Source organism: Strix uralensis, chromosome 6 (genome assembly GCF_047716275.1).
Source record: "Strix uralensis isolate ZFMK-TIS-50842 chromosome 6, bStrUra1, whole genome shotgun sequence".
In the NCBI taxonomy this organism is placed as follows: domain Eukaryota; kingdom Metazoa; phylum Chordata; class Aves; order Strigiformes; family Strigidae; genus Strix; species Strix uralensis.
Window position 1 is genome coordinate 25027716 of NC_133977.1, and position 19562 is coordinate 25047277.

The following is a 19562-nucleotide window of genomic DNA, read 5'->3' on the forward strand; positions in this document are numbered from 1 at the left end:
GAACATATTCACTTTTGGAGGGGAGACTAATTCTGACTGATATCCAGTAAAGGCTTGAGACAGCAATATCTTAACAGTACAACTAGATGCTATAGGGCATGTCATCCTATACCTTGGTTTTTGCTCTTATCCCTTTTTCCACAAGCCATCTGTCATGAGTTTATTATGTCTTCGTTTTGATGTACAACTGTAATGACTTTAAGTTGTCTTTGCCACATACAAAGCTAGGAGGTAGGACATCAGGGAAGGAGATAGAGAATCTGGGAATCCCCAATGAGTCTGTCAGTTATTAAATCTGTTTGTGTAGTTTTCTCCTACAATATGTAACCTTAGATAATCTTAAATGGATACCATTTTATGCTGTATATTTTTAAAGTTTATAAATTAGTCCTATAATTTAGTATAGACACTTTATTTCTAAATTATTCTGTTAATAAATTGTACTTAAACGAAATGGAAATAAGTAACATTTAAAACAAATGATGTGTTTGCCAAATACTGTGGGCCTGTAATGAATCTGTAAGTGGAATTAAATCTTTGACCTTCCTGAAATTGCTTATGCCTGATAAAATTCCAATGGGTACAGTTTTGAACAATTAAATGTAGCAAAACAAACCTTCAGTTGGGCATGTTGTATAGTACATTAAAAATTTGTCTTATTGATGGCTTATACAATATTTCTTTATATAGATAAAAATGTTTCATGCTTTTTGTTAAAACAGTTAAAGTAATTTAATTAAACCATGCTCTCAACCTTTTTATTAGCGTTTCAGAATAATTAACTCAGCAGCAACGCTTTGGAAAAGATCAGGTTCACATTATACTAATATACTAAATGATGTATGCACAGAGTAAGAGGCAACTGCTGCCCTGACAACTTCATAATAAAAATAAGATGAAATAAGATGATAAGCATATTGATGTGTTGGGAAACCAGAGACAGAAAGAGATGTCATTTTGTCTTCTTAGACAGTCCCATATGTCTTTATGCGTATCCTAACATGGTACACTATGATAACACTGGATAATCCAGAAATTAATGAAATTAATTAATTGATTAAAGGGGATATTCAGATAATATATGCATGAAACTTAAGGCTCTTGTTCAGTGCATTAGGGAACAGAATCATAACTTGCAATTTTGCATCTAAACAAAACTAATTTTGAATACTTGCCAGTAAAATACCATAAATTCAGAGTTATTCACCAAATGCATATAGAAAAAATTGTATTATTTTAGCATAGGACCATAACATAAAAAAGGCTACATAAGGCATAAGAAAGGCTACACTGGGTCCAGTGTCCTGTCTCCAAGAGTGTCAAAAATGCCTACCTAGAAAACCAATAATATAGTATCTATCTTTCAAAAAATAAGAAAAATCATTAACTTCTCAATAGAAAGAAAAATCTTCTGTTCTTTTTTTCTTTTCAAATCCTGCAGTTTATTTTTATTTCTAGTTAAGTGTAGTACCTGAACACTTAAACCTTATGAAAGAAAGGATAAGCAATGTTGGAAGTGAGGAGGGCCATATGCCACTGAGGACCTGGAATCAAACCACATAAATTAGCCACCTCACAAAGTAGCACAGCATTCATATGGATTAAAATTTTAGGCCTAAATAAAAATAAAGTCAATGTGGAACTGTATGACCAATGATCTGGCTCCAATGACAACCCTGACTGAAGATCTTGAGCAGGGCTAATTGTGACTGCTAAGTTTTAAAATATGTTTTGCAACAGATATCTACATTAGAAGATCCGAACACAAAAATGTGGACATACAACCCTCCAGTTTTTGGAGATGAATGTAAAACCATTTTGAGTTCATCTTCATTTCTTAAAATAGTTGCATCTGCATGCACTCCTACCTCAAAAGAAAGAAATTAATCTATTTAGCAGTGTACAGAGACATTTATTTTCTCACCTACTAGCAACAAAACAGGGGGAACAGATGACAGAAGACCAAGCTAAGAAGACTGAGAAAATCTGAGCAGTACAGAACAGCTGTATATACTTATGCTGTATATACAATAGAATTAATAGCAAAGAATGCCAAGTAAATCTTTGCCTCTCATTTGAACTGTTCTTCAGAGGAAAACGTTGTTTACAATAGAAAGTATTTCTCTGTGAAACAACTTCAGGTTTATGATGTAAGAGCACTAGCACCATGGTAAGAAAGCTGCAAATAGGTTGAAATGGAAAACACAAGCTAGGCTGGAGAATGACCTACAATCAGAACTTATAAACTGCCAATATACACAGTGCCACTGAAGTTACAGGAGCTACAGCTATGTAACTAGCTTGTATGCAGTCTTGTTTGCAAAAGATAGCTAGTTTGGGGAGAAAAGTATAAAATGAAGGAGCCATTAATGTGAGTTCAATTTTAAAACAGATGTCTTGGTCTCCCAGTGAGAGACACATTTTTTTAACATATATTTCCTGGTTTATTTTTAATCCGTAAAATGTGCTGTCTTTACACTAAAGTTTAGTGTTATGTCTGGGTATCTTGTTGATGTGAATGAATCAATGAATATTCTATTAAAAATACAGAGATTTCCATGTCTTGTTATCTCTGAAATATACTAAAGATGGCTAAGGATAAAAAAGAACTCTCTCACTGTAGAATCAGAGGACAAATAAATTGTATTAAGGACAATTATTAGTAACAATTGATGACAATAATTAATGAATTAATGTAATGGCAGAAACAATAATATTATCTCTTGTATGTGAACAGACTTCAGTTACAGAGTACAGAAAATCAGTAAGATTTTCTTCTTAATATGCTTATAAATCACAGCAAGTTCCTTTACAAACTTATTACAGCAAGAAAATAAGCCTTTCCTTTGATAAAAAGAATTACTTTCTGACATGTAATCCAGTTGAAAGGTACAGTGATATGTATTCACTAAAATACTATATTCTGTTAGATTAATATACATAGCAACATGGTAATGACTAACTGATTTCTGTCTGCTCTCAGATTGTCCTTTTGAGACATGATCTTGTAACTCTTGTGTCTGTGATTCATCTCATTGTTATTTATGGATACAAGTAACACAGGAAGACACACACCTTCTCATGTAAGGGGCAAAATCTTACCACCATTATCAGTGAATGCCTATTTCTGTACAGCAAATTATTTGAAGAACTCTCTAGATTGAGGTACAGAAATGAACATTTGCAGGATTTTTTCAAAGACTGAAATATGCCTATGTTCATTTATGTGTCTTCTATGCTTTTGGTGGTAGAACTGAATAAAATATGAGTAAGGTATGATATCTCCCTTCTATCTCCAGAACTGCTCAAAGTAAGTAAACTAAATTCTTTCATATGAACACTGTTTAAAACTCAGTTCCATTTGAGAAGCAAATGAATTGCTTCTTCCTGCAGTAGACTGGCTTATAATGAGATCCCAGTGAATTTAGGAGGTGAATCAGGAGTTCACTACTCCTGTGATAATCAGGAGTTCACTACTATCCTGTAGATAATAGAGCACTTACTGTTATAATGCTAGCATTTGATAATATCTATCCCATAATATTCTCTTATACTGAGAAGAGGAAAAAAAATATTGATAGAGTTGTTAGGCAAGTGAGTAAGCACCACCTCTGTCAATATATATTTCATAGATACCCTGGCTATTGTTGCTATGAACTGAGTGTTTGACTTAGAAGTAATATTTATAGCAAAAGATAATTAACCACAACATTATTTAGCATATTAGTAGTGATTATAGATATTAATAATATTGTCAGTAGTTAACAAACTATCTTCATGTATTCAGAATTTTAAACTGCTTAGAAGGTTGAACCTTAATGAAGTCACTGAAAGTATGGCCAATTTGTCTTTAAATATTCCTGAAAATTTTATCCTTCACCAACAGTGTGCTTCCATCTGACTGTTAAAGCCTATCCAGCTATAATAGACATTTAATAGCATATGTTCCTTTTCCAAACATGCCTTCATATGATCTCTTGCCTTTCTAGCAAGTATGAAAATTGTGGAATTGGGCCTCCAATGTCACTATAAGCAAGAACGGTGTTTCTCCATTTGTCACCGTTGATCTTTCCATTGATTGAATCTGTATTCTTTGTAAATAAATGGTGTAGAGCAATTTTTATAATAATTTTTTTTCTGTATTTTTATAGGTCTCATTGGTTAGTTTAATAGCCAATGCTTTGGGCTATTCTGAACTCGGTGCCATTAAATCACTTCGGACATTAAGAGCTTTAAGACCTTTAAGAGCCTTGTCACGATTTGAAGGAATGAGGGTGAGATAAAATGAGTGAGTCTGAATGAATGTATGCATACAGAAATGAATGTAGAAGTGTGACACTCATGCCTTCTGCAAAGAACTCCAGAATGGGAATGCAAAAATGCAAAACTGTGTGGAAAAAAGGCCTTCCAATATGTCCTTATATATAAGACGTACAGCTTACATTTGGAGATTAGACTTTGAGTTTATCAAATTTGCCTGCTCACTGCTGCACAGTTGTGTTATCCCAGCCCCCTGTCTGTTAAAATTTCCATTGACTTGTGGACCTATATAGAAAAGTAAAAGGACACGAGAAATTTTAGAACAGACGGTTGTTTTGTTTTTTTTTTTTCCAGTTTAGCTTATAAATTTCTGTAGCTAACTTCTATTCTCTGTTAGTTTGTCAGTGGTTCAGGATGGAACAGGATTAGCCGGAAAACAAAACAAAACAAAACATACAAGGTGAAGAAGCTGACAACAGTGACACACCAGAAACTAAAGCCTCCCTGTGGCTCCCTGTCCGGGGAAAAAAATCCCACAATAAATGGTGTAGTATTAAGAAAAAGTTCTCTGAACAGATACCTGAAATAAGGACAGGGTTGGAAGTACAGAAGGAGAGAGATGGGAAATAATTTTCTCAGCTAGTGTCCTTTATTTCAAATGAATGCATCTGCTGCCATCTTAACCTCTCCTATACAGCTAAATCCTTCCTGTTGAGGAAATTATTATTTTCATATTCTGCCAATCTGACAAAAAAACCCCAAACCAAACTATTAGAAGCTGTCTGCTGAAAATACAGACTATGCTATTTCCTGGAAAACTTGATGCATAAAAAATTAATAAGGTAATGTTATTGAGAAATCTCCTTTTAATCTTTCACCTCAAAATATCTGGATGCTTCAATACATGTTTATAGTTTGGTTATAGGTCTTCATTTTTCAAATAGTGTGGCTCCTGTCTGGGTTGAGGCTGCTGATAATCTAGAGGTGGCCACACTAGTCAGTGTAGGGGAGTGTGTCCTGTGGCACATCACCATCACCACTATGTTTTACATGATTTGCATTGCAAATGACACATAAGTCCCTATCGAATAAATGGGCAAACCCACTATTGATCTTAGACTACTTTCAGTCAAATTAGTGAGTTGAAAAATACTACTATTTTCAAAACCATACACAAAAAAATACTGCAGTCTCTACTGATTTGGTAGAAAATTTTTGTCTGAATATCTGCAGCTTTCTTTTAGTTCAATCACAGTAAGTAAAAGAAAATTTCAATCAGAGGTATTTCCTCTGATCTTTTACTGCCACTTGCCCATACAGAGTAGCTCAACTGTATTAAATGCAGCCAATTAGAAAAAAACCCTAACAAATAAGTGCAAGAGCATCCATAGTGAGCCAGGCAATTTAAAACCAAGATTTATAGCAGATGCTGTAAAAAGAAATCTAAGTAAGATATGCTTAATTTTGTTACGTTGTATGTAGATGCTAAAATACACTGCTGCCAATACATTAAGTTTCTGAGAATAAAATTATTGGTAAAGATAGTTTTACATGCAGACATTTTTATTCAGTCTTCCACATCATCATTCTTTGATCTTTTTCTGGTTTATTTTCTATTTATAGATTTTGATTTGTATTGTTGGAATATAACATTTATTTCTCTCTTTTTCTCTAGAGCACACAATTTCTAAGAACCCATCTTGCTACTAACAGGTTTTCTTTTGCTTTTTGAGTTTTTTTCAGACTTTTGCATTGTCTTGGTTTCCATATTATTTTATTTCTTGCTTTTTGCAATCTCATTAGTGTTTTTATTGAACCCTAAATAACATTTTCCCCATAAATTTTTAATGTAATATTTTAACTGTCCATTCCATATTAATACTGTTTTAACATTTTTAAAGTATTTTTATTTTTCTGTTCATGAACTAAGTGGCTATTTTGTCTAATTTGTACACTAGGTGGTTGTAAATGCCCTTGTAGGAGCAATTCCATCTATCATGAATGTATTGCTGGTTTGTCTTATATTCTGGCTCATCTTCAGCATCATGGGAGTAAATCTGTTTGCTGGCAAATTCTATCACTGTGTCAACACCACAACTGGTGAGATGTTTGATGTCAGTGATGTCAACAATTATACTCAGTGTGAGGAACTGATAAAAAACAATCAAAGTGCCCGATGGAAAAATGTGAAAGTAAACTTTGATAATGTAGGAGCTGGATATCTTGCTCTGCTTCAAGTAGTAAGTAAATATATTTTTTTCATTTTGATCTTTTTAAAGAACTCTAGGAAAAATGGGCAAGACTGTTAAGTAGTGGAATAATTTCTTCATAGCAATGATGTACAGCTTACAAAACCCTGTTGCGCTGTTACCTATAATATCTGTATTAATGATGTTAGAGTAACTTTCCATTCCAAGGCTAGGGAATACAGTCTCCTTATGATGATAATAATGTGAAAATAGTAAGTAAAAAAGGTACAAGAATCTTTTTAGTGGTGCACAACATAAAGTTCAGGAATGCATTTCATGAGTCTTGCCATGGTGGACAAGGCCCAGAGGTCCCTCTAATTATTACAAAGGTCTCTCCCCTCCTTTATGAGCTCAGTTACCTTGTAAGAGAGGAGGGCAGACATCAGCTTAAAAGAGGGCAGACATCCTGACTGTCTGGTCTGAAGTGAGCAACTACCGCCAAGCCTCCCACATAATCTGTTCCTAGGTATCACTACACATCCACAGCAACATTCTTTCACAGTCAAAATCCATTAATCTAGGCACTTCTGTCACTGTGAAATAACTTTTCTTTTGTCAACAGCCTGGTCAAGGTAGAGTGGATTTTTCTTTATGGCTATACTCATCTAAGGAACCAGTTTTTAATTTAGATGGTAAAAATAAAAATATATCAACTTGGTGTCTCCAGTGCAGATATTTAATAGGGGGTTGATATTCCAGATGTGGAAGTGGGTTTAGGGAAAGGAGTCATAAATAATGCAAGATCTGAGATTAGGGCACCCAATGTTTCATGTAACATGGAGCCAATTCTTTCTCTATTATCATACTTGTGTATGATATCTATTATCATACTTGTGTAAGAGATCTGAAATCTTCTGAGAGAAGTAGGAGCTGCCCATGCGAAGAATATGGATAGTTACTGATAGATGCTAACTGAGTATTAGGTCTGATTAATCATATAACACTTTCTTGTGATGTTTGCATATAAACAGCACTTGCTACTAAAATAAATATATTTCATTAAGAAGTACATGAAACTAAAAAGACATTAGACTTTGGGTAAAATAGGAAAATGTAAAATACTTTTATCACAAAAAATACTCATGATTTATAACTATGTTCCATTAATGCTTGTTAAAGAGTCATTATAATATACTAAATAAATATGTTACTTATAGTATTATCCTTGTGAAGTATTAGACGTTATTGTGTTGCATGGCATATTTATTCTATTAATTACTGCTACTTATACAAAGTCTGTAAATTGTATTTCCCTTTCAAGTCCTTTTCCTATGCACTGTGGTATAGAAACGTCTTTGTTCTAGGTACTGAGGATACCTTTTATTTATGCCAGAGGAATAAAGACTTTAGCTCTTTAGAGGCTCCTAGGCTTAGAATGGAGCTTCTGATAGCTGATATATGACCCAAAACACAAGCAAGAAAGCAAGCAATTATGTTTAGATGATTGAGCTCTGTAGAATCACTTGTCTATAACTTGACATACAGCTTCACTGTATGAAAAGATGTCAGAAACATCATGGAATTGTTACTGCTCTGATATCACCAAGTTGTCTAAGAATGCTATGCTTGTCCCTTCTATCCCGGAGCAGGTCGGTATCCCTAGCTGACCTCGATTCCCAATTAATTACCTGGCTTAAAATGTTTTGCCTATAAAGGGAATGTGACTCTCATGTGCCGAGTAGTAGTACTGAATGATGATTTTAATTCTCTAACTTCAGATTTCATTGTACTAGAGATTAAAGTGAACCATCTTATTACCAATACTTGCCTCTGAAGATGTATAAGGAAAACTTCTAGTCTCTTGAAGCTGTGTCAATGTCATCTGTATCACCCATCCAAACAGCGTTGGTCTTTAATTACTACATCACTACTGTGGACCTTTCATTCTTCTCTTTCTTTATTTCTTTTTGTTCTGATTTGTCATTATTTTCCTTTTCAAATATTGCCTTCTGCCCTTTACTTTTCCTGCAGAGATTAAGGGATTCTTGAGCATGTATCATGTCACCTCTTCAGCTGATTGTCTCCATTAACATTCGCCCTCCACTCTTCTCCTGTATTTATTGCTCTTATGAAACTCTGCTCCTCTTCTAATATTGCTATGCAAAGTGCACCAAATGGCTGTCAGTTATCAACTGAGCCAGAAAGATCTATGAAGTTTGGCTCCAAGCAGACCTTCTTAGTAAATGTGTATTGCACTGCAAGATTCAGGAGGACATGAACACTGCCAGAGTGGAAGTTTTCTGCTGTGAAAACTGGCAGCAGTACCAAAGTACCAGAACTACTTCTGGCAAGCACAGATGCAAATACATTCCTGGTATGGTTCCGCTCCTGAATCTCCTCAGGAGATGCTCTTTATCTGTTCAGTTCACAGGCTTTTTAGCTCTTTTTTTCTTCATTGTGAACAAGCTTGGAAACCCTGGCTAATGAGCAGGCACTCACACCTTCAACTAGCATGTCACACCAAGCCTTTGGTGTTCCTCAGAAAGTGGACATTCCATGTCCATGAAAATCACCTCCTTAGAGCAATGACAGCAAATCTTTTTTACTCTTTATTCTACCTAGACAAAGTCTCTATAGGAACTCAGCCCAAAGTTTTATAGAAGTTAATCACAGCTCTTTCGCAGTTCACTTTTTGGTCTTCTGTAAATTTTATCCCTCAAGAACCAAGCTATATTTGATTTTGAAGAGAGTCTATTCCTTTTAGTTATGTGGGATTAAAACATTTCTAAAAATACCATGGCAGTTTAGCTATAGCAAAAACCTTCAGATGCATGTTGGTATCTGTCCAGAAGTTGTATTGCTGACTCCATCGATTCATGCTGTAAACTTGATAAAATGGCTGTCACCATGACTGATTCTAGTAGATTCTACCCAAACATCTCCAGCATTAATGTCTATCTGAGTCTACCATTCTCCATCTGCAAAGTAAGCATCTGCAGCTCCAAACACACTGTGCCGTTGCTGAGACCTTCGAGTCCAATTTTTAATATTTTTGGAATACCTAAAAAATAATTTCTAAAAAACCTACTATTACTATGAAAAATATTTTATTATGCCTGTGTTATTAAATGTGGTTTGTAAATTTAGATATGTTTTTATTAAAAGTTAAGGTCCAAATGCTATGACCTAGTTATTTTCCACATTATGAATTTTTATAGGCAAGATAAACAACTGTATTTTATTTCTAGGCTACTTTCAAAGGATGGATGGATATTATGTATGCTGCTGTTGATTCACGAGATGTAAGTGTAAGACTTTCAAAGAACATCTGTTAGTTATATTCTGATATACTTACAGAGTATACAGCAACAGCTACATATGCAATAACATTAAGAATTATAATCAGCACCAATACATATTTTTTCCAGATATAGTTAGTCTAGAAAGAAACTTTTAGGTAACTTCATGAATCTTAGAATTTGTAGTGGAAAGAATTAATCCTGCTTCCTACTGTTTAGCCAAATAAATTAAATTAACTGGACTTTTTTGGGAAAAGCTAATGTTAATGAAAAAAACAAGAGGTTTTGTAACCACTTCCTTGGTAATCATAAGTATGAATTAATTTATATGATGTAATTATTACGTATTGAATATATTAATCTTGCTTTATAATTTGTAACTGCATTTCATTGTTTTCTTTAGGTTGAGAACTTACATTATCTAGCTATTTAAGTGCGATTAAATTTTAAGGTTGAAAATCATCTGTTAAATTTTCTAGGGATTAGAATTTTTTCTTGGCTACAAAGCTATAAATATGTTTACTTTGTACAAATAAGTGCAACGCAGATGTCTGAACTAGTTCTATACAACCTAGGTTACAGTCACATTAGTGATATCTGTCAGCACACAGTGATACTCATCTCGCAGCGTAATACATTCTGTTTCATTAACTTCAGCATTTCTACACTCTGACACAATGTGCGTTAGAGGTGCAGGCGTTGAGATGTGGAATCCGGAAGAATCGAGACAAAAACAAAATCCTTCTTAGAAATTTGTCTGAATTTAATGGATGTCATAAAACATATACTCACTAGAAATTTATTGAAAGCATCTGTTCTTAGCTGGATGTAAGAACACTCATGTAAGACCAAAAGAGTTCCAGGGAGGTTTAGGTGATAGTAAAATTGATTGATTCTGCTGCATGAAAATATATACTGAACACAAAGAAAATATTTAGATTTGTGCTGTTAAAATTTTAAGTACTAATGACTGCTCTCAGTCACACATTGCTTCTTTCTTCTATATGAGGAACTTTGTGTATATGTACATACATAAACATACCTGTGTGCACATTTACTTTAAAATTCTGTATGAGTAATCATTCTAGCAGCTTCCAGTTCTCCAAATATTGATTGGAATGGACATGTTGGGTCTCTTTAATAACTAAGTGCAGTTTATAGCTTTTCTAGCTAAGATAGCATATACCTATTCATAAATAATATACATTGTTTTTTACATCTAGTGTTCTCATGGGTAAAAAAATTTATAATATTTTGTAGGTAGAAGATCAACCTAAGTATGAGGACAACTTGTATATGTATCTTTATTTTGTCATCTTTATCATATTTGGATCATTCTTTACCTTGAACCTTTTCATTGGTGTCATTATAGACAACTTCAACCAACAGAAAAAGAAGATAAGTATTTCAAATGTTTCCATAGTGCTATAAATTATTAGCTATAATGAATTAATAACTTATTTATGTAAAGCTAATAAAAATCAAAATTTTTTTCAAGTCCTTGAACAAAAATGTCTCTTTTTTTAACATAATCTGTGTTAAATCTGTGAATGTGATCTTAACCTTTGCATTTCAGCATTTTGACAAGTGAAGAGGGACAAATCATGAGTCAGTTCATAATAACTTGCAGTTTGTGCAAGATGCACAGATTTGTGCAATTTGTTTAAAATGAAGATGCAGAAAGGGAATGTGCATTATTCTTTTGATTAGATGTAATATTATCTGCCATGGAAGAGCTTTTTTCTTATTTAACTTTAAAGAATTAAGATAAAATAATTTTAATTAATCTTATAACCTATAAACACTTAATGAAGATACAATATGACATTGTGTTCATACAATAGATAATAGTTCTGCAAACTGATTAAACAGTGGGTTAAGAGTAAGTCCAGTAGACCTCACATGCAAGTAAAAGGGCTCTATTTTTCTAACACTTTTGTGAGAAATAAGAACTTTTTAGACACAAATAGAATCTGTAATTTATTAGCAATAATAAAGAAAAGGTATAAAAGGAAGGATTTTTTAAGGTATACATTTCACATAAAAGTATGTTTAAATTATATTGATAATGCACATGGTTTTATTTAAAATGACTTTAAAAATCTAAAAATATAAATAAACGCATTTAAAATATTTTGAAGCCTCACGATTCTTAGCCTTCAACTGCCAAAAAGAACTAAAACCTCAGGATCATTCTAAATCTTCATATGCTGTGAAAAAGTGGTGTTATATGATTTGGTTTTATCTGGTCACCAAATAAAAAGCAGCAGTACCAAACAGAATCTATGGTAAAAGTCAGTTGTGAACTACAGAAATTTTCCCTTGTGAAATACTCTTTAGCTTCTTAAAAGAGCCATAAACAGGTCTGGGGCTACTTCCTCAGTTTCTATCAAAATGCTATGCTTTGGGCTTCGATATCCAGTTTAGCAGACAGTGACTTTGACATGGTGTTTCCATCTGACTTAGTTCAGACTCATCAATAAGTACAATTTACTTTATACTCAAATTCAGTCAGTCAGTTGCACATCTAACTGGCAGCATTTACATCTGCAAACAAAGGCTAATTTGAGTTAGTCGAGATTCCAGTGGTGTTTTAATTAATAATTTGCTATGACATGATTCTGATTATTTTCTTAAGTTTATATCAAAGGCGATTTTTTCTGCTGTCATTAAAACCCTCAGATTAGACCCAAATATCCCCCTTTTAGACCTGGGTAGCTGTAATCCTAAAAGTCTATCTAGAATTTAGGACATGTAAGGCACCAGTCAGGCTCCTATGCAGTAAACATACCTTAATTGGCAATTTATTTACCAGCATCAGTATAGTAAGAACCATTTTAGCCATGTCAGCAAAAGTGAGCATGAAGATACTGGAAAAACTCAACCATCAGCCTGACGAGGCACCAGTAAGGGTTTTTTTTGTGTGTTAGGAATTCATATGAGCATCCACACTACAAATACCTGAAAAAAATCTCTTTTGCTATATAAAACAAATATAAATGTAAAATTAAACTGAAAGAGGGTAGATTTAGATGAGGTATAAGGAAGAAATTCTTTCCTGTGAGGGTGGTGAGGCACTGAACAGGTTGCCCAGAGAAGCTGTGGCTGCCCCCTCCCTGGCAGTGTTCCAGGCCAGGTTGGACGGGGCTTTGAGCAACCTGGTCTAGTGGAAGGTGTCCCTGCCCATGGCAGGGGGTTGGAACTAGATGATCTTGAAGGTCCCTTCCAACTCAAACCAGTCTATGATTCTATGATTATATTACAGAGACACATACTGTAGTTAAATGTTGTATGTGTGGACACTACAATAATTAATTTTGATATTATTTCTTTACTTTGGAGGTCAAGATATATTTATGACAGAAGAACAGAAGAAATACTACAATGCAATGAAAAAACTGGGGTCCAAAAAACCACAAAAACCTATACCGAGGCCAGTGGTAAGAGTGATTTGATTTTAATACTTCTAATATTAAATATTCATTTAGGAATATGATTTTAGCCAACAAGAGGTTGTATGTCTGGAAAGAAAATATTTTTTCCATTTTTATTTCTTGTAAAGGTAGAATTTGTCCTCTTTTTTTTAATTCAGCAGGCTATATCATTCATGTCTCATTTTAAAACATGCACTCTGAAGTATGAACTATAGGATTTAATAAGGTTAATGTGATAAATTTCATAATTCCCTGCCTAAGTTGTAGAAAAGTACAGTTGATTGGATCATTTATTGCTTCTTGTTAGCCATGGATAAAGTTCATTTTCTATTTCTCCTCACAGAGAATTTTTAGGTAATGGGGATGCACTGGCCCTTGCTGCCGAAGACAGAAGGGGGCAGTGGTCACCTAATGTGAAAGAGAAAGATGGATGCAGATAATCTTGCAGAATAAAAGAATGCCCTGGGGAGTAAAGCATAAACTAGGATAAATTTGTCTCTAAGAAACTACTCTGTTATTTACTGAACTCCTACAGCGTTTGGAAAAAATAAAATACTTGTTGCACCTTATGCACTGAGTGGTTAAAAATAGTCTTTCTAAGGAAAGGCATATGGCAATAAACATTTAGCTAAGTACTAAAGGAAAACTAGGATATTGCTGTCATGGTGTGTTTGACACATATAACTTCAGCAGTCCAATGATCTCACGAAGCACAATTAGTTTAAAAACGAGAGCAACATCTCTGGGGGTTAGTATTCTGAAACCAGCTAAGAATAAAGACAAGAAAATGAGTTTCTATTTGGCTGGTACTCTTGCTGCGTATCAAGTTATACCACCTTTTTTACATCAACAATATCAATTGTCAATGGTATGACTATTATTATTGCATTGTTTCCCTTCCTGTCCCTTCAGCCAACAGTGGTACGCTTCTTGATCCGCTCTAACAGGATGAGACACAAACCAGCATGGGTTTGGTGTATATTAACAGATGTACTGTGAATGGGTCTTGCTCTGCATTCCTACGTCTTGCAGGGACTCACTTTCCCATTCGGCATTTGTAAAGACAAATATTTTCAGAGTATAAACTGTATTCCATCTTTGTTTTTGCAGAACAAATTCCAAGGCATGGTCTTTGATTTTGTAACCAAACAAGTATTTGACATCAGCATCATGATACTCATCTGCCTTAACATGGTCACAATGATGGTAGAAACAGATGACCAGAGTAAAGAAATGGAAACAATTTTATCCCGGATTAACCTTGTCTTCATTATCCTTTTCACTGGAGAATGTGTCCTGAAATTGATTTCACTTCGTCATTACTACTTCACTATAGGCTGGAATATTTTTGATTTTGTGGTTGTGATTCTCTCCATAGTAGGTAAGAGCAATTCCTTTTCAAGAAAGAACTAGTGGAAGGAAAAGGAAACATTTGTTTCAAGAATGTTATGATAATGTATATGAAATTTTCTGTTTCCTATATGATTTATATGTTGATTCAGATCTTCATACTTTATAGCATACAATATATGAAATGTTGCATATAAGATTTCTATCTCTCCCATTAGATTCACTGTCATCTTCCACATCAAAAGACATAAAGGAACTATTTGGTACATTAGATTAACATGTACATATATAAAAAGGAATGTTTAGTGGTATATGCGAACTAACCACAAATTTGATTTCAGTACTAAAACTGGAAAGTAAGTGAAGGGGGTGAGATTTTTAATTGCTTTTGCTAACTAAGTTCTTGGTGAATATTTAGATTTCTGTCAACTAAAAGCTAATGACTCTCCAAGGTGCAAATGAGTTGTATAACAAAACTAAGTCTTAAAGATTAATATACCTGAGAGAGGCTGTTCTGATACAGTGTAGATCCTCAGGTTAAAAAAGTTACTAATTTGCAGAAATTAAGCCAATATAGTCCTTCAGAAAAGACACTGGTAATAGGCCCAGCTTCAAGAACTAATTATATCTAAGACAGAAACTTTTCTTTCCATGCTGCTTTAGGAATAACTTAGACAGATACTAGCTACCTTGCTGGAAGCAGTCTTCTTTCTTTTACTTATTTCCCTTCTCCTAGATAGCATTTCAACATAAGGAAGGTGCTTTCACCTTAATAACAGCTTTCAATAAAATGTAATAACTTGTATGATGTTTTGCTATAACATTGACTCGCTATACTGATTGTTTTGGAGACAACAATAAATAAATTTTTCTATAGGTAATGAGTGAATAAATCTAAAATTATACTTTAAATATTCACTTTTTTTTTTCTCTAGGTATGTTCTTAGCTGAGATGATTGAGAAATATTTTGTATCCCCCACACTATTCAGAGTCATCCGACTTGCCAGAATCGGTCGAATCCTGCGTCTCATTAAAGGCGCTAAGGGAATCCGCACTCTGCTTTTTGCTTTGATGATGTCTCTCCCTGCTTTGTTCAACATTGGCCTGCTGCTGTTCCTGGTCATGTTTATCTATGCGATATTTGGCATGTCCAACTTTGCCTATGTTAAGAGGGAAGTTGGGATTGATGACATGTTCAACTTTGAAACGTTTGGCAACAGCATGATCTGCCTATTCCAGATTACCACATCTGCTGGCTGGGATGGTTTGTTAGCCCCAATTCTTAACAGTGGGGAGCCAGACTGTGACCCCCATAAAGATCATCCAGGGAGCTCTGTGAAAGGCGACTGCGGCAACCCTTCTGTTGGGATTTTCTTCTTTGTCAGCTACATTATCATATCGTTTCTGGTAGTGGTGAACATGTACATTGCTGTGATTTTGGAGAACTTCAGTGTTGCTACTGAGGAAAGTGCTGAACCCTTGAGTGAGGATGACTTCGAGATGTTCTATGAAGTCTGGGAGAAGTTTGATCCCGATGCAACACAATTCATAGAATACAGTAAACTATCAGATTTTGCAGCTTCGTTGGATCCTCCTCTTCTTATAGCAAAACCAAACAAAGTCCAGCTTATTGCAATGGATCTGCCCATGGTAAGCGGTGACAGAATTCACTGCCTTGACATCTTGTTTGCTTTCACAAAGCGCGTTTTGGGGGAAAGTGGGGAGATGGATGCTCTCAGAATACAGATGGAAGATCGGTTTATGGCAGCCAATCCTTCTAAAGTCTCCTATGAACCAATTACAACCACATTAAAAAGAAAACAGGAGGAAGTATCTGCTGTCATTATTCAGCGTGCTTACAGGCATTACCTTTTAAGGCAAAAAGTTAAAAAGGTGTCTAGTATATATAACAGAAATAAAAACAAAGAAGGAGATGGACCAGTTATAAAGGAGATAATTATTGATAAACTAAATGGGAACTCCACTCCAGAAAAAACGGATGAGAGTTCCTCTACAACTTCCCCACCTTCTTATGACAGTGTAACAAAGCCAGACAAAGAAAAATATGAAAAAGATAAAGCAGAAAAGAACTACAAAGGTAAAGATGTCAGGGAAAATAAAAAATAAAGATCTAAGAATTCTGCTTGTGGGACAACTTGTTTACAGTCTTTGAGAATGAAGCATCAACTGGACTCCTGCAGGAGGTTTATGCCAAACTGACAGTTTTTACGCATATATGTGTGTGTGTGTGCGCGCGTGTGTGTGTGCATATATATACATTATATATACACTTAAGGTCAGTGCCTATAACAAAACAGTGAACCTTCATCATCAAACTGTGACTCTGTGAATCAGGGTAACAAACTTGACAAGAGGTTACTGTTTTCATTACAGCTGACACTGCTAAGAATGAGGGAAAAAGTGGCTCCACAGAGAACATGGAGCATGAAATGAGTGCAGAGCGATACTTTTTTGTGTTACTGCAAAACATGTAGAACAGTAATTCTCTTCACTGTAATGCAACTGCTACATTTGTCATATTTTTACAAAATCAGTATTAGTGTATTAATCATTTTTTAATTCACAAGTTGTTTACTATTATACGTGACTATTTTTGTAATAGGTTTTATGTTGGGGAAAGAGGTATGAGGACCAGGTGTTCTACTCTCAAATTCTCTATAATGTACAGATAGAAGAGATTTGCATAGGCATGCTGCACTTGTCAATCATGCATAAATAAAAATAGGACATTGCACAAAGCTAAAGATTTTAAGAACTGTTTCAGGGTTGCTCTTAAATTTGAGGTGTTCTACCTACTTGTATGGCTGCATCCAAATTATGTGCATCCAGATTAATGTGCCTGGAAAGTCTCCTCTAATTTACAGGAATCTGCAATGACTTATTTTTATGCAAATCATTAAATATGAACAAGTTCTTGGTTTTGTTAAAATATTCACAGCTTAAAAAAACATTGTGCGTTTCTGCACTGGAAAAATAGCTTCACCAAAATATACCTGGGGGTTCTTTTGTTGTTTTTTTTTAAACAGCTCAAATTTTTTCTGAGACTGTTCTTTAGTTACTGTCACCTCTCATTACGGCCAACATCCAATGAATCAACAAAATACCCTTTTTTCCATGTAAATATTAACAGTATGCTGTTGTGCATATTTGAGCATAGAATTAAATGGCTTTGCCACATTGAATTGCATCAGATATGTACCACAGTATGGGTAATTTGCAAGAGCTCAACTGGACATGTTGTATTCTGTACCATTATAGATAGCTTGGAGAGTATCACTGATGCATGTCAATGCTTTTGCTGCTGTATCTTGCTCTTTCCACTGTCCACAGTCTTCACTGTAGGAAGCCATGTGTCAGTGGTGAAGTGAATCAAATTGTCCAAGGAGACCTCATTCTTTCAAATCATTAAGCAATAGTTTGCAGGTATTTATGAGCTTCTTTAGTTTTGCATTTTAAATTTGAAGTGGCTAATATATGGTGTAGAATCAGACTGTAGAGGCCATATTGCAAACTGTTTAACCTGTTGGAAATGTGGTTAGCATATATAAATAATGTAAAGAAATACCATTTGGCAACAGTTTTGTATATAAGAAAAGTGTCTTCAAGTTTAGATCACTGTTTCTTATATTTCTTTCCTCATTCACTTGGCTTACTTTTTCACCACAGTAATTTCAAACTGGCATCATCACACTATGAGAAAAAAGTGAGTATTTGTAGACTATCTTGTTTTAATATAATATTTGCATATATTTCAATGTGAAGTAAATTGTGTAAATCTGGAACCCAGCTTGTTTCCAAATAGTTATATCTGGTAACAGGACATAGCAAGGAAAGTATTAGGGGAATGTGTGAATTTCTAGCACTGTTTGCATCAGAAGTTCCAAGATAGTCTCATTGTTCATGAAATCCTTGCTATCTCGCAGTGTCTGTTTACATAGCCTATTCTTATTCTTTTTGAATCACGCTGCATTAGACTTGTACAAATAGGATCCACAATATTTCCCAAGAACAAAATGGCACATTTGTATAATCAAGGACGTCAGGACATTTTGTGTTTCATACACAAGCTAACATTAAATGTAGAATCTTTCTTTTACAAATGCTTTTGACTTGTAATGTGTTGGTGAAATGCATGCAGGAAATTGTTATCATCATAAACAACGTAAACAATATTACAAATGAGCCAAAAAATAAAGATTTCATTTTTTATTGTATTTATTTTTCTTTGTCTCCATCCCTCTGTTGGTTAAAGCAAAATAGTAACTGGCTTTGGTACCAATAAAGAATGCTTTCTTTATCACTAGAGCTAAATACCTTATTCTTCACATTTTAACTTCTTTTATGTAAAACAATAAAAAGAAAAAACCTGAGAACTTTGACCACACCCCATTGATTTCTACTTCTTTGTCACCAGCATACTGTCTGGGGACAACACAGGACATCTACACATTCTGTCCAAACAGCCTTTGTGTCAACACTCAAGAGCCCTTCCAAACGATAAATGCACTGCTCAGTGTCTAAGGTATTGTTTTAGTTTGCCACAATGCTGCTACCAAAGCTGCCCATGATTTATGACTCTCAAATATCCAAACAAACTCTCCAAAGTTCACCAGTTTGTGCCTGCATAACATTCAGCCAAAGGGCTCATCACAAACAGATAGAAGTTCGTTTTGATTGTACAGTCATTTTTTTTATTCCAGTAATTCTCAATAAATACCATTTCGCTTGATCTCACAAGAAAGGGATCGCACTGAAACTCAGATGTGTTAGATAGTGTTCATAGTCATAGCACCCAGATCTTACACAGTAATTTTTTACTTGTAATGGATGTCTTCATGCTGTTCAAGGGCAGAAAGATACAGTATGTTGAAACACAATATTATCTTACTGAATTTAAATATTATATTTCAAAATTAGTAGTAAGCAGAATATTCCTAGAGTTTGCTCACTGGTATGTTTTTAGTATTTTCTTCATCTGTGGATATTATGCCAAATATTAAATTGCTTG

The 19562-nt window shown here is 34.5% G+C and overlaps 1 protein-coding gene across 2 annotated transcripts in view; it reads left to right on the plus strand.

Annotated features, from left to right (window-relative positions):
* Window positions 1–18768, plus strand: part of LOC141945321 (sodium channel protein type 2 subunit alpha-like) — a 77929-nt gene extending 59161 nt beyond the window's left edge. For both annotated transcript variants that reach the window (XM_074873335.1, XM_074873336.1), the window contains 7 exons: window positions 4152–4274; window positions 6219–6500; window positions 9698–9751; window positions 11009–11146; window positions 13084–13188; window positions 14293–14563; window positions 15468–18768. In XM_074873335.1, the coding sequence (XP_074729436.1) occupies window positions 4152–4274; window positions 6219–6500; window positions 9698–9751; window positions 11009–11146; window positions 13084–13188; window positions 14293–14563; window positions 15468–16660 (2166 nt within the window). In that variant the 3' untranslated portion in view covers window positions 16661–18768. The remainder of the gene's footprint in view (window positions 1–4151; window positions 4275–6218; window positions 6501–9697; window positions 9752–11008; window positions 11147–13083; window positions 13189–14292; window positions 14564–15467) is intronic.
* Window positions 18769–19562: the final 794 nt, after the last annotated feature.